Consider the following 24,961-nt stretch of genomic DNA (forward strand, 5'->3'; position numbering starts at 1 on the left):
AACATGCTACGGATAAGCAGCGAAGAAGTAACGGCCTACTCGATCGTAGAGGTTATCGACACAAACGCATAGTATGGCTGCACCTATAGGCTCGGTAGTGCTCTGTTAACCTAGCGACATATTCCCACCGCCGCTTCCGCACGAATACGCCTTCCTAGTTCGTAGACCGCTCCCTAATCACACACTATATGTCCGTCACCCTCGCACCCTCGAAGTCCTCATTAGTCTGTCTGCCTAGGATCACGAAGATAGAGCTCTATACTTTAGCCTAGTCTATAACGCTTACGCCATCATTGCCGGCAACCGACATAACGGCTATCTTTCTTAATCGACAAATGCCTTAGCCCCGCGCGTCACTATAAAACACGCCGAGTTGCTTCCTACACAGTCCGAGGCGTACTTCTACTATGTCCTAGGAGAGTCTAACTATTCCATCGTCTAGACCTTTAACCTCTAGCACGATCCGCTCTCGCTGCCGTTCGCCTAGACTTAGCTAGAGCAGGATAATGTATCATCTTATGTTACATTAGCAGAACATACTCCTAGCGTATCGTCTTATAGCAAGATATGTCGACTTAGCAATTATAGTACTGCCGTAATGCCCTACCCTCTATTGCCTACGGAAAGCAATCCGGTCTACCTTAGCAACGACTTACACGGATACAATTAGAGTATTAACCCGGCCGTGGATTTCTTAGGTCCTAGTGCTATTAAGTACGTTTACCTCGACGCTAACCTCCGTCACCCTTTTACGAACGGAGACTAGGCCTTCTTTCCTAAGTACCCCGGCACTTTCGTCGCTCATTTCCTTAAGCCAGTCGCTAATCAGGCTGCGCTATACCATAACGTCACTACCTGTCCCTTAGGATGTAAGCTACGCGCTCTTTAATAGAGTTTTTGCTAGAGCCGTCTTAGCTCTACGCTATGGTCATTAGTCCTAATCCGCTCCGAAGAATGGTAACACGAGCGAAACAGCCTAGGCCGACCATAATGTAGAGCTTAAACGTGGTGTCGATAGCGTAGTTTTACGGCAAGAAGGCTACGATATTACATACTAAGGAGTAACGACAAAGAGGCAAAGAACTCTGTCTTTTACCACCGACTCGTCGCTTAAATTAACAGTTCCTAGCGTTAGCCTCGACAATAGTGACGAGTTTAATGGTGGTTAGGTTTACTATAGCGCCCCGACCGCTCTCTAGCCGCTAAATGGTGAACCTACCGTCGAGCTACAAATGGAATCGCTCGCTACGGATCGCGTACGTAGCACGATCCGCTCGTGATGCGGCTAAAGAGACTGCTACGTGTCATTAGCTTCATTAGTGTTAAGATACATAACATCTCATAATGACGGTGGTCGTTACAGTACTAAAGTCATAAAGATCCCCCCGTCGTGACTGTTTAACGTCGTCCGTAGTGGACGCTAGAATAAGGTAGGTCTGTCGAGGGCATTAAGCGGTCTATCTTATGTCCTGGCTAACAAAAGTTCTTCCGCTAGGTGTTAATGGCCACAACATGGACTCACTTTAGGAGATAGCTAGGTGCATTCTAAATTGTCACTAGTAGTCGCTATATACGTCGAAACGAATATTGCCGTTAAAGACTAGTCCTACTTCTAAGGGTGAGTATCTTCATTAAAGGCTGCTACACTCCGACGAGCCATAGTCTTCTCCGCGTTAAGCTCTAAACAGGTATAAGAGCGATGGGGTAGGTCGCAAATCGAAGCTCTGTTCGAATTAGGCACAGTCATTAGTTCATAAGTTGTAATGGCGTCCGTAACAAATACGATAGGCTACAAGTCTACTAAGCAGTAGTTACAGACTCTTTAGACCTTGTATTAATAGCGCAGCTCTAATCACTAGTGTTAGTTAGCCTAGTTTTTAGCCTGTCATACTGTCAAAACTCCTCCACTCTATGGCACGACGAAATAAATTAGATGTTTAATAGGAAAAAGCGTAGCGTTTACCGTCGAATGATTAGAGTTTAGTATGTGCGGCGAATCACAACTCTAGGTCTAAAAGAGGCCCTCGCCTCTATCCTAAATAGCGATCTTAATCACGATATATCATTGCTACTAAGGGAAGAATCTAATTAATGGTCGTTAATAGCGTAAGTGACATATATGCATACGTCGAGTCACGAAACGATCTAGGAAAAGACGCTAGTTAAGCAGTAGGGACGCGGTTTATATGCAATAGAAATCAAATCTGCATGTTAACTAACAGCTTAAGTGGTAAGCATGTAAAGTATGCATGTTTAAAATTCTTATGTCTATATATGGTCCACTCTCGGTAGCGAACCTTATCTAAGGTGTAAATGTTAAGAACACGGACTGTTAAGAACTTTTAATTTATAGCATTAGTTTATCCGTTCCTTAGTTAGCTCGCATCGTATAGTTTTTTGTCGATGTATGATTCTCGGCATGGTGTGACTAGCGAATAGAGCTCGAGTCTCTTCGAGCTCTATCCGAGCTATAGAGGCTATAGCGTTAGGAGGGTCTAGAACTTTATTCGTGGAAATTATAACACCTATATTTTCTAAAGCCTAAATAATAAAGCTAAAGGATGTCGGCTTTATTAATCTAGCGTGACTTTTGAAAATGCTAGCATTCGATGTTAAGGATAACATAGCACCGTAATAGTAGCGAGATAGCACATAGTATAGGGAAAAGAACCCGGAGCTTTAGCTTGCGATTGTGGCTTATAGGGTCTATCGTTCGGGATTAATAATCCCGTGCTCCGCTAAGATGACCCGGTGAATAGGTACCGAACTTTCTTTAGACTGCTATAGCTGCTTTATCATAGAGTAATAAACCCTAGCACGCGATTATTAACCTGTTTTCTCCGGCACCTATTAGCCGTGTTCTAGTCACGACTTTATGCTGTCTAAGCAGACTAGACGGGTCATTAGCAGGTGTAAAGGTCGAATAGCCCTAGCAAAGCAGGGCATCGTATAGGAAGACTCTTAAGCTCGAAGTTACACGTAGAATGCTTTCGAAGCAACTCTGTCCGAGTTCTATTTCGAGCAGGTAAACACGCTATAAGCTCTATGGTAAATTCTTAGTTTGCACTATTTGCTTAATCTTATAAGTTCCACATGCTTAGGCAAACAATGTAAACATTTGACTATTTAATAATAAAACGGTATCATTCGTAATCCGATGTCTCATCTTTTAGTATAAAGCTCATCTATACAGAAAAAAAAATAGTGGCTCGCTATCATTTTATTTAAATGTCGCCTCGCGATATCCTTTATGCTTAGAAACCTACATTATAAGATGGCTATAATGATTCGATAACTGTTAATCTTAGCTAACAGCTTTCTTATGACATACCGTGCTTTCTACGAGGTGATCTTAACTGCATAAGCATTTAGAATCTTATCTAGAAGGCAGAAATGTAACGACCGTAAAAATTATAAGACAGGTCATAGGACGGAAACTTAGATCGTAACTATAGCGATCATCGTCTATGTCTTAGAACAAAGGAAAAAGACGAGGAACTACGCTAGTGCCTATGCGTCACTTATACAAATTAGATTAGAAACCGGTACTATATCTAATAACAATTCTCATTTCTTAAGAGATAAGCTGTCTTATCTTTATAACATGTCTTCTTTCTCCCCTACTACTTATATCTTAGAGCTTAACGATAGATTCCGATACGATAGAAGATTTAACACCCTATAGGAAACTAACATAGTAGCGCTAGATCTAGTACGAGGGGCACTATCGACTAGAGACTTATTCGCTATAATCTTAGTAAGAAACCGTCGTTACGTTTTGTTTAAACATAGACGAGTATTAATAAGGTATCGAAAACCTAGATCTACTATGCAGTGATTCCACCTACTATGGTTTCCTCCTCGTTTAACCTATATAAGGTGGCGTATAGCTTAGATCTAGTTCGTAACCTCCTTTAAATTCTAGCGCTAAGCGATCGGACACGATCGTTCTTATCTCTCTTCCTCGTAAAGATTTATAACGATTTAAACATAATCGACTTTACTTAGGTTAACAAGCTTAAATCACAGATTAAGGTCTGTCTTAGGAGTCTAGACGTCCTCGAGATTACTAGAGAAGCCTCGTGTTCTCTCGGCCAGATCTTCTATATTAATCTCCCTAACTATATACATCTAGTAGATGGAGTCGAATACTATGACATTATACCGATAGGCATTAGGGGCTTATCGCCGACCATTGTCATACTAATAGCATAACTTAAGACTCTCTATAGAGATTAATTGTATAACATACTAGATCTTTAATCCCGTCTACGCTTAACAGAATTAAGGACCTTACTAAAGCTCGTCTATAGACCTAATTTAGAAACAGTAGTAGCCTTTTTAGGTAGAAATCTGCCTAGCGGGTTTTATATAAAGATTAACAAATTTCTAATTAAACCCGAGAATGGATCGCTTATTAGAGATATCACGTCTTAGCTCGAGATATACCATGGACTCGAGGTTAAGATCGAGATAATCCGCGCTAGTTAGGGTAGAATCTCGCGCTTCGCTATCGCCATTAAACGTTAGATTATCTAGAGTAGGTAAGAGATTGTTAAAAGATGTAAGACAATCTTAAAGGACAAAATCCTAGCTTCTATGACCACCTCCCTAGTACTAAATTGTAGCGCTGCTACTAATGTCATTAGGATCTTACCGGTGATTAAGATTAATCTCTACGAGCCGTTTTCATAATCTCGGATCTTCGATATACCTATTCGCGAGGTAAACTGTTTATACCATAATGCCTTCGATCTTAAAGTGTTCCTCGAAACTCGATCTAAGCCATTCGACATAGATCGTCTGCCACTAAACGACTAGCGTTGTCCAATATGTTCTTTAGAATGCACGCCGGGAGAACTAGTTAAGGATGGATTCCTTAACGAAGTGCAAGAGCGCCTTAGAGCAAAGGATTAGCTATACACTCGATCTATCATCGTCGACCATAGGGGAAACTAGTAGCGGGTTATAGAAAAAGCCCCATCTACAATCGTTCTAGACGGCATGGAGTAGGCCGTGCTCTAGGGCTATATTAAGACTATCCTTATGTTATAAATTCTTTCGCAAACCTATTAATGGTCTCTAAGGGATCGCCATTAATAGTTAAGCCGAAAATCATTAACCCGTATGTTTCTACGTAAGTAGTGTTTGGTTCGTTTAACTAACGTTAGGTACTCTTACGCCCTAGCAAACTAAACAAACTCCATAACTTAAAGGTGAATATATCGGCATGCGGAAGCCCGTATTCGTACTAAATATAGCTGGCGTTTGTCGCTAACACAATCAATTTAAGCAGTTCTGCATTACGAAGATTCATATTAGATTACTAACTCCGCCGTATCGAAGGTAATTTAGTCATCGCGAAAACACTACAATACACGACGACTAAATTTAAAAATTAGTAGGAATATATTATGTTTGTAAGATAGTATGGACCTTAAACGCTAGTTTCATGTCCTAAAGCAAGCCTGTAGATCGAGTTAAGGAACCGAACAGATAGTTAGTTATAATTAATACTAAGCCCCACATCAATCTAGGGAAGTCGTACCGGAAGAACTAGGCCCCCAAATCCCATAGCCCCGCTTAATGCTAGGTCAATATTTATGCCGTTCTTCGCACGTACAGACCTTAATAGCCATACTAGATACCTAGACTTACGGGACGGCAGAGCCATGCTGTCGGTAGAGCACCCGCTAGAAGCGGAAGATTAGAAGCCCGTAAATCACTCTACTATTCTAACTCCCATAGTCGAAGATGGATAGCACTATAAGTTGGACGCATTACCCTCTCGTCACACTCGCCGTTAGACCTTCTGTCTAGCCTTCTGTTCTGCCACTAGTCGGGATGAATTCTATCGAGCTTACTGAGAGGAAGAGAATCTGTGTCGAGGCTTCGGAGTCTAAGTATAATGGGGAACCCCGAACCGTGCAACCTAAGATGGAGGTATGTCGCCTAAAGGTTCTGTTCCGCGATTCACATCCTGACCAAATGTTTTAGAAAAGATTCCATGGATGGCAGATGATAGGCTTTTCATGCACAATCATGATAACGTGGGAGGGCCTGCTGTTGTACGCATATTCCGTGGTTTACTAAAGACTACAACGTTAACAGTCCATCTGTCGCAGCGTGTTCACGTATGGCTTAGAGAACGGCGGTCCCGCCGGGCTCCTCTACGGATTCATCTTCTGCTTTATCGGATATCTTGCGGTCGTTTTGTCTCTCGCAGAGCTGGTTTCCATGTGAGTGCAACACGAATAGTGACGTATCTGAGTGCTGAATGTGTAGGATGCCAAATGCAGCAGGGCAGTACTATTGGGTGGGAGCTCTTACACCACCACGATACGGGAAATTTCTAAGCTGGATTATAGGTAAGTTAGCTTCCGGAGTGCTTTTAACTTTCGAGACGAGCAAATTAATTGTGCGAGACAGGCTAGCAACAGTTCCTGGCTTGGCAAGCGGATATTGCGAGTGCTGTTTATCTCGCTAGCGAAGTTTTGCTAGGCTTAGTCAACCTTAACATCCCGAGCTATATTCCGAAGGGCTAGCAAGTCACTTTAGTACTTTACGCCATCATGCTATTTGCTTTAGCATTTAACACTGTGCTTATACGCTTCCTACCTTACATCGAATGGATGATTCTGTTAATCCACATCATTGGATTTATTGTAATCGCGGTCCCGGTCTCTTATTTCGCTAAACATAATACCGTAAGTGAAGTATTTACCACTCTATTCACTTTAGGAGGCTACTTACCCGGCACTTCGGTTTTTGTCGGGCTTATGACGAGTGTTTTTGCATTCCTCGGTAAGCTTTAATTCGAAATTCACACATAAGTTAGATGGTATGCCTAATGTCTATACAGGTGCCGACGGTGTAATCCACATGTGCAAAGAGGTCGAAGATCTAGAAGTCGAAGTACCGAGGAGCTTAGTAGTCAGTATATGTATTAATGGCTTCCTCGGTATCGGGATGATGTTAATAATGCTGTTTTGTATTAGTGACGTGTAGGATGCCTTAACCTTACCAACCGGATTTCCATTCATCTAGATCTTCTAGTAGGCACTACCTAATTCGACTGCCTTCACCACAGGTCTTACATCTCTACTTTTGGTATTGCTTATGTCGGCAGTCGTTGCTGTTACTGCTATAGCGTTAAGGGTGACCTAGGCATTCGCTCGCGACGATGGGCTCCCTAGTTCTTTATATCTTAAGGAGGTAAGCGTCCTACGATCGAATCCGACATAGTACATAATTGCTAACTAACTTAAAGATAGATGATAGAACCAAGCTTCTAATCTGGTCCATCGCACTCTCCTTCGTTATTACACTACTCCTAGGTCTCATTAACGTTAGCTCCGCTACTGCTTTTAACGCTATAATTTCACTTATGGTTGCTACTTATCTAGCATCGTATCTGCTCCCCATTGCGCTACTTGCTTAGAAGAGGTGGACGAAGCAAGAGTTGCAAGTGGGCCGGTGGCATATGGGCCGCTTTAGATTAGCGATTAACATTATAGCCATAATCTGGACGACTATCGTCTTTATCTTTTCGTTCTAGCCGAGTTCGTCTTCTATTACCCTATAGACGATGAATTAGGCGGTGCTGCTCTAGGGAGGAACTTTTGTCTTAGGCTGTCTACTTTATATCCGTTAACGTAGATATTTCGAGACCTTAGCAAAACTCTAAAAGGCTACTGCATAAGCAATGGTCGAGTCGAGCTAGTGTTAAGGCCTAACTAATCGACATAGCCAGTAGCCGGAGTTATCTATCTAAGGCATTACCGCGCTAGTAGATTAGAGAGCCCGGTAGATTAGCTCTCCTAAATCGTGTTGCTATCGGATCATTAGGTATTTAGAATGACTTATGATAGTCGTTTTATCTTTATCCTTTATGCTTTACTATTTCTCTTTAAGCGCTCGCCGAGCTGGTGTAGAGCTGTTCCTATTTTTTCTTACTTCTTTTTTGCTTTTAATTACTAGCACCTCTATAAGATAAGGATTAGCGAGCTTTAAATAGAGAAAATGAGATTTGTAAGTGATCGTAGCTCCATTAATATAGTAACGATAGAAGTCGTGTTCTTGTTTCGGATTAAGCTAGCTTACCTAGTGTATAGGAACGTATAGCGGAGAAATTCTTAGCTCTAGTAGAAAAGCAATACGTGTGCATAACAAGCGGCTAGTAAACTCCGGTCTTTTGCCGACGGGGGAACAGAAAAGAAGCGAGATTCCTCTAATAGATATCCGTTAACATATGCCTTACTTTTTGGAGATGGGCATGTAGCGATATTTAATTAGATTAGAGAGATCGCATAGTAAAGCTTTTAAACTATGGTGGGAATCTATAAGAGACCTTAAATAGGTAGGTTCTTCTCGACTTTCGATCACTCCGAACTAAGGCTAAGCCTATGTACTAGAACCGTTAGTCCGACGACCTAGCAACTTACCTTAAGGCTTTACGAACGGATGCTATACTACTAGGGGACCTCGATAGTATACCTATTAGGCATGTCCTAGCCGCCATCTATAAAAACAAGACCGGATGGGTCGGTCTCTTCGGTAGGAGAGCATTAACATCCGCAGACGAGGCGATTACCCTAATGAAACATATACTGTAGTTATAAAGTTATAGTATCGTAGAAGATTCTTTAGGAGGTCCTTACTCGACGCTGCTATGGATCAATTTAGAATACACGGTACCGCTTACGTGGGACTAGACAGTGTCGCTAAATAGAAATCATCTTATAAGTGGCGAGGATTTGTCGCGTCTCCACTAGGTACAATTCGATACATGTCTTACAAGTTGTCTCCCTCTTCTAGCCTCGTCATAATCCCGGCCCTAGATTCCGACTTATTAAAACTTTACTTAGTAAATCTAAGAGAGATTCCCTACGAGATCCTTTCGTAGAGCGACTATAACCACACTAGATTCGAGAGAGGCGATCTTTAGGGAATCGGGATCTAGAACCGTGCCGACTTCTTCGGACTAGCACTTACTAAGAAGGGAAAAGCATTCGATAAGGAAAGTGTTTATAGGTGGGTAGCTGTTCGTCGAGCCTCTAAAGGTTATCGTCTAGGCCCTGTCTACGTAGCAGACGTAGCGGCCTTACGTACGCTAATTAGAGTAGCGATATAGGCTGCAACGGTCTAGGCTTCTACCTATGTAGAATCGAATGGAATGCCGTGTTCCGATGTTTACGTAGCGGTAGAAGTATAGGGCGGAAATCCATATGCTATTAGTATCTTTAAAGAGCTAGGATGGAATTACACTAGTATTAATTATTATCGCATGTGGCTTAGTGGCATTACACCTTTATAGCAAGATGAAGGCGGACTGGCTCATTAGGGGATGTTTACAATCTTTAATGCGGTAGTGGGGTAATGTCGATTAGCGGTAGTTAATGCGCGAGGGAAAAATACATCCCTATAAGATTAGTCATTAAGACTTCTTACTAAGTTACCATCATCCGAACGAAACTCCGAATTATAGGTGTAGCTAGCCGGACATTCCAGATATACGTGATATAGAGGGCAATGACGGTGAGATTGCTTGTTAACCTGCTAAGTTATATTTGTTACGGTCGTTAAGATTCGGTAACTAACAGACATACGCCGTATACTAATGAACGTTATTCCAGTCAATTAGTAGAAGCACCTGCTAGGGGACTACACTAGCGCGGTTCTACAATCAAGTGCATGTTTTATTAACTAGACTAGGGTCTAAGCAGGCCATAAGAAGTGCGAGTCATCGGCATCCCCACTTAAGGAAATGTGATAGTAGACAATGATCATAAGCCGGAGACTAGAGTGATCAGCTCGAGTTAGTAGGAAAAAAACGCCTAAGACAAACAGCCATAAGTGAGCTAGGTATCGATGGTGACTCTATAATATGATGTGAAGGCTATGATGTGCCACTGGTGGCACGAACGTTAGCCCCAAAAGAAAACCGGGGTCCAATATGTAGATGTTATCTAACACTTAGACGTACAAATCTATACGCTTGCAATTAGCGGCCCCGGGCTAACTCCTCGAGCTTTTGCTAGAGCGCCTACCGGTTCGAAGCCACGAGGAAGATCTAAGATCACCATGCCAAGCCTCTAAGACGAATTATGCGCTGTTAATATAATGTCCTACAAGCCCTATATCACTCTAATGGCTAGCTAACCACGGACATAGGACAACGAGAAGCGAGAAAAGAAATGTAACCATGCTATACCTCTTTATGTATACGATTAAGAGAGTTTATTAACAATCGTTCCTCATCGTCGTATCCTAATCTAATAACTTCTCCCTTACCATTAGCCCGAGAGTTAAGACTCGGCAATGTCGCACGACAATTATGAGGTCCTAAGTCTAGGATCATCTTTTAGTATCGCGACGCTAGTTTGCGGCCTCTTAATGGTGCTGCTAGCTGGTGTTGTTACATGCTAGAAAAGGAAAAATAGACTGGAAGGACCGGTCCAGAAAGATATCGCAGGCTTAGTCTTCATGATTGTAAGAATATTGTAAGAGAGCAGTCGAAGATGGATAAACTTACGGCTATGAAGGTCCTCATCATCGCGGGAACGATATGTTCCGTACTCTAGGCTCGGTCAGGTCTTGGTTATGCAACTTCTTTCTCTTTAAATGCGTAGCGGAGAGTGTTTTAAATGGTAAAGCGACTCCTTTCATGCTCTATCTATCTTATTGACCCAATTCTAGACTAAATACCTGGGCCAGTTGGTTTTCGTAGTTGCCACCTTTGTCTCGAAGTTCCGGTATTGTCTGGTTCTACTACAGATCGGCCCTTTATAGAAGAGAGCACTAAGCTTAAGAATCTGCTTCGTACTAACTCTTTTCGGCGCGATTTCATTCGTAACTAGAGCAATCTTCCAATGCAGTCATCCGCTATGGAATCTGCATTCTTAAATGTGTATCCACCAGGTATGATAGGGCACATATGAATATTTTCCCTATGCTGGACTAGACTAACGAGATTTCTAGCCTATATTTTGGACCGCATTCTGCTTTTTCGACATTATGGGCGAGGTTATGACCGTTTCTCTCTTCCTTCGCATCGTGCTTAGACTAAAGATGAATCCATGGCATCGGAAGATTACTTGCTTACAGGCTTGCGGCTTTAAGGGACTGTAGGTTGTACCCATAATTGTGCGTGTATGAATTCTGACGCAGAATGGCGATAGTATTGTTACTTCCACAATCACTAGGTTATGCTATGTCTAGAGTTGTGCGAAAGATAGCAGCTATCCAGTTACCTCTCTGCCGATAGTTATCTGCAGTCAGGTCCAGATATATCTCATCACGCTGGACTGGATCGGTAGTACCTTGTCTTTTCTTATCCAGTCCCCGTCTGGGTATATGTCGAGCGCGATGGTTTGGATGAAACCAAAAGTCAAAAAGGTCATCTCGCCCAGCCGAGTCAACTCGGAGAGTCTGGAAGATCTCGTTGCGCCCCTACATGCTTTCGAGCAATTCGAATTACGGTGTGGATTCCCGGCAACTGCGAAGGATGAAGACAAATTCAACGACTCTGGACGAATTCTGAAGACCGTGGAGTTCGAAGTTGCATGTGTTTGATGTGAAATGGTGCACTCCTTAGAGATCGAAAAGCTTGTAGCAGAAAAATCCATTCTGCAGGTGTGAGCCCAACTATATAGACAGAATGCAACTACTTCGGACGCGTCGTAAACCGACAGTTGTGCTACAGCTCTCTGTATCGCTCACGATGAATCACTACCAAAACAACTCGATGGAACGATGTAAATTTAAGCTTGTGTCTATTCCCAGCTTCTTCTCGAATTGCTCCATCTTATTACTGTTAGTCGTTAATGGATAAGGGGTCGACTATGGGGTCTAACATGTCACATCATTAAATCAAGCGTTAAGACGCTTGACAGAGCAACAACTTCCATTAGTAGCAAAGTGGCGATGTCTGTGGATCTAGGATTTGGGATCGTAGGAATACAAGAAATACCTGCAGCCATGAATCATACCCCAGAAGTACATTGTTATGAAAGCGAGCAGTATATTGAGAGTTTTAGCCTCACCATCGGAAGTAGCCTCCGATCACGCTAGTAAGAAGCGCATCTACTCGATGAATGAGGATATCGGGAGTGAACCGACAAGAACGGGGTGGAACTGGATCCCGAGGTGGCAAGGGCAATAAAATTCAGACTTAGCTACAAGATCCTAACATCCGCTGAGAAGCTCTTCGCCTAGACATCATTTGTTACGGTACAAGGAAACGGCAGCTTCGCAGTTCTATCGATACATGACTCCGACTTTTGACCGTCACCATCTGGATGCTACGCTGAGTTAATCACAAGGTTAGAAATCTAATGTGTAGACCATTAGAAAGTGGGAAGCGGGTAGCAAGCGCACGTCGAAGGGTCCTGACCATCTACTTCGGTAGGAAGATTCGCGGAAGTGCCGTTACCAAGAAACTGCGCCGCAACAGGCGGCGCTGTTAGTTTCTCTATAGGTTTTGCTCCAGTAGGTCGATTCTCCCCTGGCAACTGGCTCGCTGTCTCGATGGAAGTGGTCCCGTTGGCGTCCAGTGAACTTGTAGCAGTTGGGAGCATTGCTACCGTGGTAAGAGTAGGATTCGTATCATCAGACCCACCTGGCGACGCCGTGACTGTCTGCGAGGTCGATGAGTACGAAGTGTCTGATGAAAAAGCTGCGGCCATGGTGGTCGCGGTAGAGTCGGTTCCAGTAGATATAGCGGAAACATCAGAGGAAGGAGATTGACCGCCATCGGGGCTACTAAGACTCGTAGCATTTGTGGTATACCCAAGTACACTCGCCCCAGCTATCGTGCTGAAACCGGTCAAAGCACTATCCAGAGCCGTGGTGATAGTCCAATTGCTTTGCGAAGCCTGTGTCGGGCTTAAGGGTGTCGTAGCGGAAGTCTTCATGCTTCCCGCGTGCATCTGTCCGTCGCTGACCCCCGAAACCTGAGTTGCCCTAGCAGCTACACCGGACTCGCGAGCCGGGTTTGTCACATCTGCACAAACGCTGTGTATGGAAGTCTTCGAGTTCGAGTTGTTTGCTGTCACAACATCGATTGACATGCAGTAGACTTGTTCGCTACATTGGAAAGTGAGCGTAGCGATACCTTCGGGAGTATCTGAGCCGATGATAGTGGTGAACGTCTGAGCCTCTGAGCTTGCGTAAGGGCACGAAGAGTTAGTCTGGAGATCTAACGTCAAATCTGTGCCGTCGCTGAAAGTGATGAGAGCAGCCGAACAGGTCTCGTTAAGTGGGATACTGAAGGTCGATTGATCGCCTTGTTGCATGTTTAATTCGACTCCGTCCCCGCATTTGGCCTTCTCGGAGACGGCGGATCCGGCAAGACTAAGCAAAGCGATCTACAAATAATTCATCTGGTCGTTCCTCATGTTGAGCGTGCGTCGTCTCTGAGGCAATATGGTGACGGAGCAAGTAGTTGATATATGCTTTTGACCACGTAAGGAATGTGTAAGCCTCCCGTGAACGAGCACTCCTAAGTTTAAGACGAAACTACGCGAGCCGATCCAGTGATGACAAACTGTGAGGCAGGAGTGACCACGATCACACATAGTATAGCCAATGATGTTTCAAAGGGTTTCTATATACTTCCACAGCGTTACCATGATCTTTACGGCATGAAAGATTGGCTTCGTGATCAAATCGTCCTCGCGACCTGGCGAGGATGTGGTCAGACAAATTTGGCAAGCAATTCTCACCAGAGGTACTCAGAGATACCGGATGATCTCTGTCATTGCGCAGATCATAGATCCTTCGTGAAGTGAGACCTGTTGTCAGATTGGCATGACGGTGCAAAAATACACAAAAACAGGTTAGAAACGAACTACTCATCATCAACGTGATCACATGAGGACCGGGCGAGAAATTTGTAACAAAGGTTTCGAAGCATGGGAACTATTCTCAAGCTTTGTGTGGTCACCTGGCAGCTGAATAGCTAACGCATGAAGATGCATCCTGTAAAGGTTTTGAAGCTTCTTAGCACATAACAAGCCAGCAAAGAGGATTTCTAAGATTCTTTGCGGCCTAGCAAATTTGATGACGACCACAACGAGTCGTTGTCTCCAGATGATACCCAGTCGCGCATAATGCTTAAGGCATGTTGAAAGCCTGCACAAGAAACACTTCGATATCTGTGAGATGCAGAGAATGCCCCAGATTCAGACCTGTAGTTGGAACGTACGGGTCCAGGGCTAGAACGAGATCGTTCTTTACGATACACATCCTAGTTGATGGACTTTAACCAGCCTCACCCGATTCTGATCGGTCCAGCAGCGCAATGGACCGACCTTGAATTGGAACAGCGGGAGACTGACAGAGCAGTGTCTCAGGAATACAGTCAAACGCGAAATGTAGCGACAAACATGAGCAGGATTACTGCTGGTGTTAGATTTCACAACCAAACTTTGACCACCAATGTTGAACGCATTGGAGAGTTTATTAAGATTCTAGAAGGCTATCGATCTGGAAAAGAAACATCGTCAGAAAGAACAGATAGAAAGTCTCACTCTGCTTAAAAGCTCCGAACGTCCGCTTCCGTAACGTGGAACCAAGTGTTATCCGCGATCTGGAAAGGAGCCAGAATCAGTAAAGGTAGAAAAATTCAAGACATGCTTTCCCAGAGTCAGCGGTGCATCGACCAACTCTGCTTACTCGCCTTAGAGACGAACAAAAGAATCGAGCCGATCAGACGACAACAAAAACTTCTCGAAGCCGAGATGGGAAAAGTAAAAAGGTCACTGCAATCATCATCCGAGGACGAAGATAGATTCTACCTCAATCCAGGCTTCATAAGGTTAGTCAAGCCTCTTTTGTTGGCTTTGGATAGCTATATGAAGTTGAGAGTTGAGTCTGACAAGTGCTCGGGAGAATGGCCCTTCACTGCTCGACTCGCACATCCTTATACAGAGGAGCGTATAATAGGGCACGGAGAAGAGTTGATAAACTTCTCTCAGAAGCTGATCGAGGTGGCCCGAGACATAGAGATGATAATGCGAGAAATAGGGTGTCAGAAGGTGAGTACGGATTATCCAAGGTTCATTTAATCGCCCGATGCATCTGCTAAGATGTCTAGGATATATATGCAAAAGCTTGTTCTAGATGTCGTGCTTACCTGACGACAAGCATGTGTCTCCAGGATCGTGTTATTCAGCCGATTGGGCAGCCGAGTGGCAAACCTGCAGCAACTTCGGACGGGGATATAAGGCGCTGAGATAGATAGCGACGATGATCATCAAAAGGTCTAGAAAAACTCGTTATTCATTGGCTTAGAACCTAAAAGGGTGCTGAGACCCAGTCTCGAAACCAAGGTTTGTCAAGATACAACAAGATGAGCGATTGCTCTCAATAGCAGAGAACCCAGCGCTGCCATGATAAGAACATTTCGATCGTAGTGGGATAGCTCAGCGTAAATACCGAATGCAACTGCTGTTTCCTTATAAGAGATTTCCTGCAGATGAACAAAGCACATTGATGACCTCCTAAAGATCAAGCGCCCGAAGGTAGGGAGCACAATCCATATAAGGTAGAAGCTGGTGACTTTCTTAGGAAGCAGACGGAAAGTGGTTACTCATAAATGTTCCAAAGAGATACGTAGCTCTATGTCTACCTAGGTATGTGCACACCGTGTTAGTGGGAGTGCAAAATGAAGTTCTGCTAGTGCCCACTCCGAAATTGTCCAGATCAAGGATATTCGAGACATGTTTCGTCCATCGAGGATAACGCTTTGTACTAAAGCTTTGTGATGACTGGGATCCAAGGGCGATGTTCCATGACATCAAGCGCTGTCTCGCTGTGCTCCTGCGCCAACATTTTGGATGAATCAGAGAGAGAATTTTAGTTCAAGAGTATGTAAGCAGACTCGCCTCAGCCACATGTGATATCTCCATTAAGACAGCATGAGGGCAATTGCGAAAGTGATTACAGAGGTTTGATGATAGGTAGTCCCAAGAAATGGGACAGCCATAAGACGTGAGCTGCTTCCTCATGCCAATCATCTATTCTCAAGCAACTCAGATCACCAAAGGAGTGACCACACGAGCTAGAAGCACTCCCGATGGTTAGGCTGATCTCATAAGTATCATTTCGATGATCATACTGAGATCCGGATCTTTGATCTGGCTTATCATATATATGCTGCAAGCTCCACTGCAGCTCTTGTAAGGAACCAGAGCGAGATCTTTTGGAAGCTACAACTGCTTCTTGAAGTGTTCCCGATCTCGCACGATCTGCAATTTTCAGTCCGCTACCATTACCGCAGATAATGCTAAGCCCTAGATGCTCTCCAGATCTCCCGATGTCCTAGGGTTATCTGTAGCAGCAACAGTGACTGTCGGCATATTTGCGATTCTCACACTGATACTCTTTCTTTGGTTCTGTATCTGGCTTCACCACAGGCAGCAAGAACTTTCTCCCGCCACTCTTTCCCCCTCGCCCGGACCATGGAGCCCGAGCTTTTCTCCCTTACGGACTAGCGTTGTAGTCCGACGAGGAACAGATGTCTATCCACACGATCAGGGTGTGCGGCATGAGTTGGGGGTCTGATGTGCGTAGACATGCCTGCCGACTAGCAATCGAATGCTCAGAAAATCCGGACATGGTTGGACATCAAGAGGATGTCTCGCGTCTTATAACTAGATCAAAAGCCATCGATCATGAGCGTGCTTTCTCAATCATATATGGATCGATGGCAGGCGGTATCGGATATGCAGAGAGCCCATTTCCTAGATCATAGTTAGGGCTGCCGCTGACTCAGTCTCGTCTTGCTAGACATCCCTCTTTCAATCAGTCTCGAATTCAAAATGAATACTTCGTCCTATAGAGAAACATGGCATCGGAGCCCCTCTCGATCAGTCGAGCTTTCGATCTCAAACCAGAAGGGAGTTCTTTACATAAGGCCGTTCCATCTGAAGCTGTAGCGACGAACATTCGGAAATATTGTTGCGTACAAATTTACTTTCAAAAGAGAAGCCAGATGATCCAGGCGTCTCGGCCCACATCTGCTTGTAGAGGAACATGAGAACACTCAACTTCATTAGTGATGGCATCGGTTTTATATGCCCTCGCGTATCGAGACCTGAACTTGTTCGATATAAGCTAAGGTATTCTGGTGTTCTGACTAGAAGCCCGATACTTAGGCTTGTGTCTTAGAGTCTGGTCGGAGGTTACTGGCTAAGTTTGATAACCATCCAAAGGCAGTAGATACTCAATATACTTATTGTGCTCCATCGCAGGATCAGGTACAAATGAGTGTGAGAAACATGTCACGTCTTCGTCGATATGATTGTTTGCGATGATTAGTCCAATTCTTGCATCTATCTGAATATCGGTCTCATCTAGGTCATTAGAATTGATCTATCTCAAGTCTTAAGATCGTAGCTGGTTGAATGGGTCAAGTGATTTGATGATCCAAGCTGTGCGGATATGCAGTCTTCCGAGGAAGACCTATGTACATGCTAGAGCTAAGCATGCCTGGATTGTTCTTGACCATCAAGCGTCTGACTTTCCACAAGAGCTTCGATACTGTCCATCATGCTGATAAGACTCCTAGGAAGCTTCAAACCATCTGCTTGGCGAAAAAAGTCGGTGTCTGGAGCCTCATGCATGAGCAAATGGATCTCGTCTAGCTGAGGACCAATATCTGAACAAGGACGCTCAATTCTCAGTTTCCGTTCGTGGCTACTCTTGTGAGGACTCGGATTGCGAAGAACTTTCGACGATTCTATCTTTATCGTCCTTACTGCTATAGAGTCATGGCGGAGTTCGGGAACCGCATCCTGGACATGTACCCCACTATGCATCGCCATTGAGGATCATCCACTAGTACCGTGGTAGTATGATAAGAGTTAGAGATTGGGGATACGTTGGAAATAAAAGATTAAAGAGCATAAGGCAGTACCTCTTCTGTTCGTGCTGGGATGGAACAGGTGAGCCTCTTAGCGTGTGTTCTGCTCTGAGCGTGAGGGAGAATGAGACTTTGTTCCGAACCTCATCGAACGGTATCACAAATTGCCGTAAGTCCAACACGTGTACGCTGGTTAGCAAGGTAGGTCAAGACACCTAGATCGGCTTCATCTTTCAAGTCGCTGATGATGTTAACGTCCTCTATCATCATATTCTCGACACACACAGCTTGGAACGGCCCAGATCACGTGAGTAGGCTTCGAGGTGACTGCAAATGAGGTTGGAATAGAGGCAAGTCAATTGGACGCCATCTCGAGCTATTCAGAACGCGACAGGTCTGATAGAGTGCAGAGCAAAGTTCGGGCTCTGATACAGGCTCGAGATTCATGACCTTTGCATTGACACAGACGCAACTTCGTACTCTCTTTGCATGTGACGTTAGCTAGCCTGATTACCATACTAGAAGTCTCGAAATGTAATGAGCGAGTGACATTCTCACAGGACCCATCAACTGGTAGCCATACACGTGACTTGCTTGATTCAATGCGTGTACTCGATCAGAAATAAAAACATCACACAAGTTGTTCGCGTCGATTATGAGAACGTCTTCCGATAAGCAGCTCTATCAGACTGGCAACTCTGATTGGGTACGAGAGCCCTCTGGTTTCTTGTCCGTGCACCGTAATTTCCCACTCTCGCAGCATTGAGGAGGAAATAAACTATGGACTCGAAAACATCTGGATGACATCAGGCACCTACAGCTGTGCACAGGTACAAGCGATAACGCTCTTAACGTGCTTTGCGAGCCACTGCATAGATGTTCTCCTCGAAGACTTACTCGGTTCAGACCGCAAATGCCCGAGGCAAAATCGCCAAACGACCGACTTCTCTCGCTGTTTACGGCAGCGGAGGAGGCCAGACAGCGCGCTTTGAAAGCTTACCGCGATCTCGCTGACCTTTCCAACTACCCCCTATGTCAGATTCTAAGTTCCGGATTGCACGATATCCAGAAGCCTCATGCTGCTCTTGATGACTTCTTCGTCTCGAACTTTGAAGACCTTTCAATCGTCGGGTACTACATCTCGAACGCAATGTTGAAGGGTGAAGGCGAACTTGCAGCCAGATACGCGCAGATAATCAGCACAGTTCGTGGAACGGAGTTGTCACTGAGAGACAAGGGTTTCGAACGAGATATCGTTAAACTTCAGTGGCTATCCTGGAATCCAACTTTGGTATCATACCACCTAGATGAGGCACAATCAGAGGTTGATATCAATAGAGCCAAGTTCGAGCAGCTCCGGATCCTTCATCAACATGTCTCGCAGGGTTGCGACGATAGTTTTGAGACCATGAACAGCATATTTGATCTGGAATCGGTGTTCTTGCACGAACACACCCGCGCATGAAAGCCCTCCAGAGTCTGCGGTCTTAGCAAGCAAATCTTTGATGCTTGAGGGCCAAGCCGAGTCCAACAGGAAAGTTGCAGACACAAGTGTGATCTGTCACGATGGTACGATCTTCGTCTTTGACGAGATCGCCACCGACTGATAATAGTGCGTTATATAATATTGCTTAAGATCTATAAACGTGTCGTCTTCGGTACAAGATTCATTAGTTGTGGCTAACAGGCGCGGAGTGGCTAGAAGATTCCATTCTTGACATTCTTGCTTCTTGCTTCTTGCATTCCTTTTATGCGCCTAGACTCAAGATCATAGAAAATGCTGAAGTACTATACCCTTCGAGCTTACGGTTGTGTGAGCCGTCGCTCGTTCGTGGTCGGGTGAGAACAACTAGAAGGACAAGATAAGACTGCCTGTGCTACTTGCGCAGTCACTGTAACCCACATATCGTCATCTGAGCTGCAATAACGGGGCACACTTTTGTCAAGGCATAATATAGTGTAAAGAGAAACAATGAATGTAGGACCCGCACTACAAGAAGTCTCCTCTCTGTCGAGCGTCCTACTTTGTTTTCAACACCAAGTCATACCTACAAGCTAAGCCTTTCCCAAGAAATCTACACATCGCACCTGTTACTGGAAGAGATTCTTCCATCATGTTCTGTTTACTCATGAGCTTGCTTATGCCGTCCCGCGCACACATCACCGTCCTGGGCCTGCGTTGAGGAGACTAATGTAGACATCTGATCCCACTCAACTCTCAGGAGTACCAACTAACCACTGGTGACAAGTAGTGAAGGAGAAACAGCTACACACTTGAGCTCGTGCCTTATCAGCCAGCATACCGCTAGCTTGCTATTGGCCTACGATGGATCGTAACTCCTGTCATGGATTGTCTACTTACACATCGATCGCCTCTGCGCTCAACAAATCGCATCATAAGAGGTAATTTCGATCATCTTGCAGTGACTGCGCGCCACGGCCAAAGGCGCTCATAAATCTCTCCTGCAATGCCGGCATACCACCGTGATGTCTTTCTTCCCGTGTTCAATCTTGATCTCTCTATACAGAATGGCCAGGAACGCGTGGGGTAGTAAGTCAAGTACTGTTCTCCAGAGCATGATCCATTGTTCCTGCTACGGCATAACGCACTCGTCTTCCCAGCTCCGTTTGCGACACATCTCCTGTTTCACCGCACTGTTTCACAGGCATCCCTCACCTTGTCATATCTAGTTGAACATACTGACACGTCTCATGTCGATAGGCGGAAAAGGAAAGTTGGAACACAAAAGAGCGCTTGGTCGGGATCAGCGCGGGACCGGCAGTAACGGCCTTGGGGAACCCGGTGCTGCACGTCACCGTAAGAGTAAGCGGGACACTATTCAGGGCATCACAGATGCCTCCATTCGTCGTCTTGCTCGCCGTAGTGGTGTCAAGCGTATTTCTGCTACAATCTATGACGAGACCCGCGGTGTTGTCAAGACCTTCCTCGAGAGTGTGATCCGTGACGCCGTCGTCTACACCGAGCATGCACAACGCAAGACCGTCACTTCAATTGATGTTGTCCACGCCCTCAAGCGGCAGGGCCGTGAGTTATCTTGGAATTTCTTCTCGTCTCGTCCAATCACTGACCTTACTAGGTGTCCTCTATGGTTCCGGTAGCTAGACTTTTCTGGATTTGGATGCTCACTGTAGGCTCACATCGCAGGGTTGCCTGACAGCCCGCTGCGGTGACCGCTTTCCAGGAGCTAGTCTAGCACTTTGGAATGCAATGAACAGAGCCGCCGACTTAGGAGCGCAATGGCTATGTGTTACAGAATCAGACCGTTGTAGCAAGCAGCGATGTGTAACCTGGTTGGAAATCTAGAATATTGGTTGCGTTACCAATCATTAGACCCTTTTGCCGACTCGCATTCAAGTCAGAAAGGCAACAAACGATCGATCTTTCTGTCTTCACGGCTGTCTATTCTATTGTGGTTCGAGTGTTTGACAATTGAATGCATGCTTATCCACTAATCATATGAGCTGACTCGACACTCGAAAGGACCAATATTCCGGTCTATCTGGCAAGTTCCAGTCTCCAACTATCATGAAGTCTGCATCTGTAGATTGCTTCGGATGACTGGGCTATCTCAGATCCTGACGAACAAGTAGTTGCAATTCTGTTGACTGTTACTTCCCTCGCTTCACGCTACCTGCTCGCGACCCCGTGCCGGAGCTGCCCAGGCTGCGATGACTCGATCTTCGAGGGAAGCCTTGCTCTGAGTAGCATTTACATGACCGTATCTTTGTTTCCTATCAGAAGCTACCTGCAGGATACGAAGCGTCTGGTCACGACGAACCGACCCGCAATGTGTTCAAAATCATGAGTGGGATTTGTGGAACAAGTTGAGGAGAGTTGGCCCGTCCTCAAGCGCCAGACCCAAGACAATTTTGCGTTGATTGAAAGATTCGTAAGATGGGGCCGTCATGTATGGCCAACGGGTGGAGAAAAGTAACGAGGATCACGGGGATGAGTCCGGGGTCGTGAAACACATAGTGGGCTAGTTTCTAGGCTGCCGCGATGGAAGGATGGTTTTCAAACGGTCCTCAGTGTGAATTCGTTTGGAGGAATGCCTTGCATAAAAAAGGATAGCAAGTGTAGAAACATCCACTTTACATTTAGCATTTATAGACTGCCCTTGAAGCTGACTATCCAAAATCCTCGGTGGTGACTATCCGTGTACCACCAGATTCAATCACAACATCCCTCAGGATGTAGCATGGGATTCCCCTTAATCGATGTTTTGACCGTCATTGTCCTGACCGCCAATGAAAGCTTTGATTCTTCTTCCAGAAGATTCTCTACTAGCTGCAGCTTGCCCCTTGGTTTCCTGCAGCGTCTCTTTTAAGGCGTCGAGATCGCTGACCACATGTCTAAGACGAGCGATCTTAGCATTCATCGCGGCCTGCACTATGTTGCAATCCACGATTGCCACATCAATATGTCCTTCAATAGCTTTTGCTCGCCTGACATCGTCTAATGCTTGCTGGGCATCTTGAAAGGTATTGACAGGCTGCGAGATTGTTGGCTCCAGCGTCGTGTTTGCCCCGAGCCGCCTTACGATATCCTTGAAAGCTGCCTGTGCGTCACCATCGCTTCGATTGCCAGACGAGAGGTACTTTTCAAAAACTAGCGGCTGCTGTTGGTGGCAGTCAATGAAAGTTTTGACATGCATACCAATCGTGGCCGCTAGATGAAGAGGCAGGGCTCTCTCTGGGGAGACATCCCGAGCGACAGCACCGGTCTGTGCCTCCATGGGAGCGGGACGTGTGGATTCAGTCTCTGCAGCGACGCGTTGCGGTGCCAAAACAGTACCCTCTCCCGTCGTGAATGGAGGGGGTGAGAAGGGCGTACCGACAGCATGGACACACTCGAGCACAGAAGGCTGAGGATCGGCAGCTGATGATTCTTCCAGCCGGTCAACTGAAGGCAGACCATCCTGCTGCAACTCATGCAGATGAGGGTGTTGGCTTGGCTCAACTGCTAGTGCTGCAGCCGGTCCATCCGATGCGCCTGGAGGCGGAGTTTGGCCTGCACTTGCGATCACGTTGTTAATCATCCGGGTAACCTCAACCGAATCAGCGTCTGGAAGTGTCGCAGCGTCGCCTTTGTCTGTCTCTGAATGTTCTTCGGCTAATTGCTCCCCAAGTACAGAGACATAATCGTTGGTTGTGCTATGCCGCTCACCTGATCCACGCGCCTGAATAGTACCTGCGTCAACGGTGGTATCAGGTCCGCCAGACGCGAAGATTCTTTCCAACGTTTCGTCTCTCATAAGGGGAGAACTATCCGGGTTCTTCAAGAGCCATATTTGCTTCTTCTCAATTTGAGGGCCTTTCTTGAAGATAGCTTTGTCACCACGAGAATGGGAGCTCAGGGCGGCGCTGACGTTTGGCTTTATCACGCTCAGATCCTTTCCCTTTATACCGGTCTCGTGGACTGCTATAGAAATTTGTTCAGAGGTGCGACCCTCTGGATGTTCCAGCAGAACATTCTTTGCGAGCTGCGCAAAGGTTTCCTCGCTCTTGGCCAAACTTGGTGAGGCGATTGGGGTGGCGTTCTGCTTGTTCACGGCCTCCCATACGCCCGGATGCGGTGAAGCATCTGAGTTGTTGATCACATCACTGATAGACCCCCGTACCGGGGGGCCCGGGGTTGAGAAAGGATGGACGGCTCGCGCTTGCTTTGCAACTCGCGCCCCAGTCCCGGTAGAATTTCTCGCTTCGCTGAGTTAGTGTACAATCCACATGAGTCTCGTCGGCGCAGCGTAGTTGCGCACCTCTTTTGCGTCCGCTCTCGCGACCTGGCCGCGTCGACGCGTCGCTACCTGGCGGCAAGCCATTGCTGTCCGAAGCACTCATTCTGGCTATAGAAGCGGACAATTGTCGACCAGAGTTTGATGGAAATAGGCGTTAAGACCACAGCTCTCCGAATTTGACCACCTTGAGAATGAACAGCTGGAAAACATCAAAAAGGCGTCGAGCGTCGCGAAACTGGTACGAAAGGTGTCCCCACAGGATTCGAGTCTCACAGGCCACGACCGCTAGCGCTGCAAGACGCTAGAAAGAGAGTTTTGCCTGTCAAAATCTCTGACGCCGTTGTTGCTGTGACCAAGACCCTGTTCTTCGCGAGGCTCCCTAAATATGGCCATACTAACCTTGTAGCCTGTCGGGAGCTAACGAGCAGCAGAGAACGATTTTGTGTCGTAGTTTATCCCATCAAAGATATAGTCTATGCGACTTCTTGTAGGGAATGGAACTATCCTAGTGAAAAGGTCCAACCTTTTTCAGCGAGCAAGCTAACTGACAACCCAGCATGATGAGCACAACAACTACAACAACTACTTTCGGCGAATGAGGTGCCATCTCAAAATAAACCCCAGAATCGAATTCATAGCGTCCCGACTTCCTTTTCGCATTCTGCTCGCCTCGAAATCGCGAACACATTGTCAAACCGTGGTGTCTCTTTGCAATTGAGCTCGTGAGAAAGGCCGTTATCGTGGGCGGCAGCATGACTGTGGAGAAAGCCCGTGCGTCACCTATGCTGTGGTGGCAGTGCGCCTTGGCACCTGGATGTCATGCAGGGCCTGTCACAGCATGATCGAAGCTCAAGCTACAGTCCTCATTCAACCCACGCAGCAGAACCGGATGCAGATTAGCGATCATGACTCATCGTGATGAGGTCATCTTTCACGAATTGACTACAACAATAGCATTTTTGCCCATGCTTGGCTCCACGTACTGAGAACAACAGGAACAAGGTCAATGGCTAGGCGCACTACTTATGCCCCCGAGCAATAGCAATCGCAACAAGACCACAAGCCGATCCCACATATCTCGTACGCTCGTCATTCGAAGAGGGATAGAGGATAGACATTTCTCGTCCAGAGCGAACAAAGTCAGTAGCACGGAAACCAGGAACGACGCAATCCAGATCATCATTGCAACCATTGCGACCACTGTAACACGGTGCATCTTCGTTTTGCTGCGTGTATCCTTGCTCTATGCAATTCAGATCAACCCAACACGACCCAAGAGGTAGGCGATACATCACACATGGCTTTTAAGAAGTGCTCCCACCAGCAGTCGAGCCAT

The 24,961-nt window shown here is 45.8% G+C and overlaps 5 protein-coding genes across 5 annotated transcripts; 4 read left to right on the forward strand and 1 right to left on the reverse strand.

The window, feature by feature from the left end:
• Positions 1-5,937: 5,937 nt before the first annotated feature.
• Positions 5,938-7,295, forward strand: M436DRAFT_68311 (uncharacterized protein; the record flags this gene model as incomplete). The annotated part of the gene is made up of 7 exons (XM_013566977.1): positions 5,938-5,943; positions 6,112-6,239; positions 6,286-6,368; positions 6,742-6,804; positions 6,863-6,933; positions 7,168-7,215; positions 7,275-7,295. 7 exons carry the CDS (start codon positions 5,938-5,940, stop codon positions 7,293-7,295), a joined length of 420 nt encoding a protein of 139 aa, XP_013422431.1.
• A 7,338-nt stretch (positions 7,296-14,633) lies between these two features.
• Positions 14,634-15,240, forward strand: M436DRAFT_68313 (uncharacterized protein; the record flags this gene model as incomplete). The annotated part of the gene is made up of 3 exons (XM_013566978.1): positions 14,634-14,818; positions 14,852-15,038; positions 15,124-15,240. The coding sequence occupies 3 exons, from the start codon at positions 14,634-14,636 to the stop codon at positions 15,238-15,240; spliced, it is 489 nt and encodes a 162-aa protein (XP_013422432.1).
• Positions 15,241-18,779: 3,539 nt separating this feature from the next.
• On the forward strand, positions 18,780-19,331 carry M436DRAFT_68314 (uncharacterized protein; the record flags this gene model as incomplete). Its single annotated transcript, XM_013566979.1, has 1 exon — positions 18,780-19,331. The coding sequence occupies one exon, from the start codon at positions 18,780-18,782 to the stop codon at positions 19,329-19,331; it is 552 nt and encodes a 183-aa protein (XP_013422433.1).
• Positions 19,332-20,395: 1,064 nt separating this feature from the next.
• On the forward strand, positions 20,396-20,990 carry M436DRAFT_77060 (histone-fold-containing protein; the record flags this gene model as incomplete). The annotated part of the gene is made up of 3 exons (XM_013566980.1): positions 20,396-20,417; positions 20,619-20,912; positions 20,965-20,990. 3 exons carry the CDS (start codon positions 20,396-20,398, stop codon positions 20,988-20,990), a joined length of 342 nt encoding a protein of 113 aa, XP_013422434.1.
• A 1,108-nt stretch (positions 20,991-22,098) lies between these two features.
• On the reverse strand, positions 22,099-23,728 carry M436DRAFT_68316 (uncharacterized protein; the record flags this gene model as incomplete). The annotated part of the gene is made up of 2 exons (XM_013566981.1): positions 22,099-23,588; positions 23,647-23,728. The coding sequence occupies 2 exons, from the start codon at positions 23,726-23,728 to the stop codon at positions 22,099-22,101; spliced, it is 1,572 nt and encodes a 523-aa protein (XP_013422435.1).
• Positions 23,729-24,961: the final 1,233 nt, after the last annotated feature.

The sequence above is a fragment of the Aureobasidium namibiae genome, assembly GCF_000721765.1.
Source record: "Aureobasidium namibiae CBS 147.97 unplaced genomic scaffold scaffold_32, whole genome shotgun sequence".
Classification (NCBI taxonomy): domain Eukaryota; kingdom Fungi; phylum Ascomycota; class Dothideomycetes; order Dothideales; family Saccotheciaceae; genus Aureobasidium; species Aureobasidium namibiae.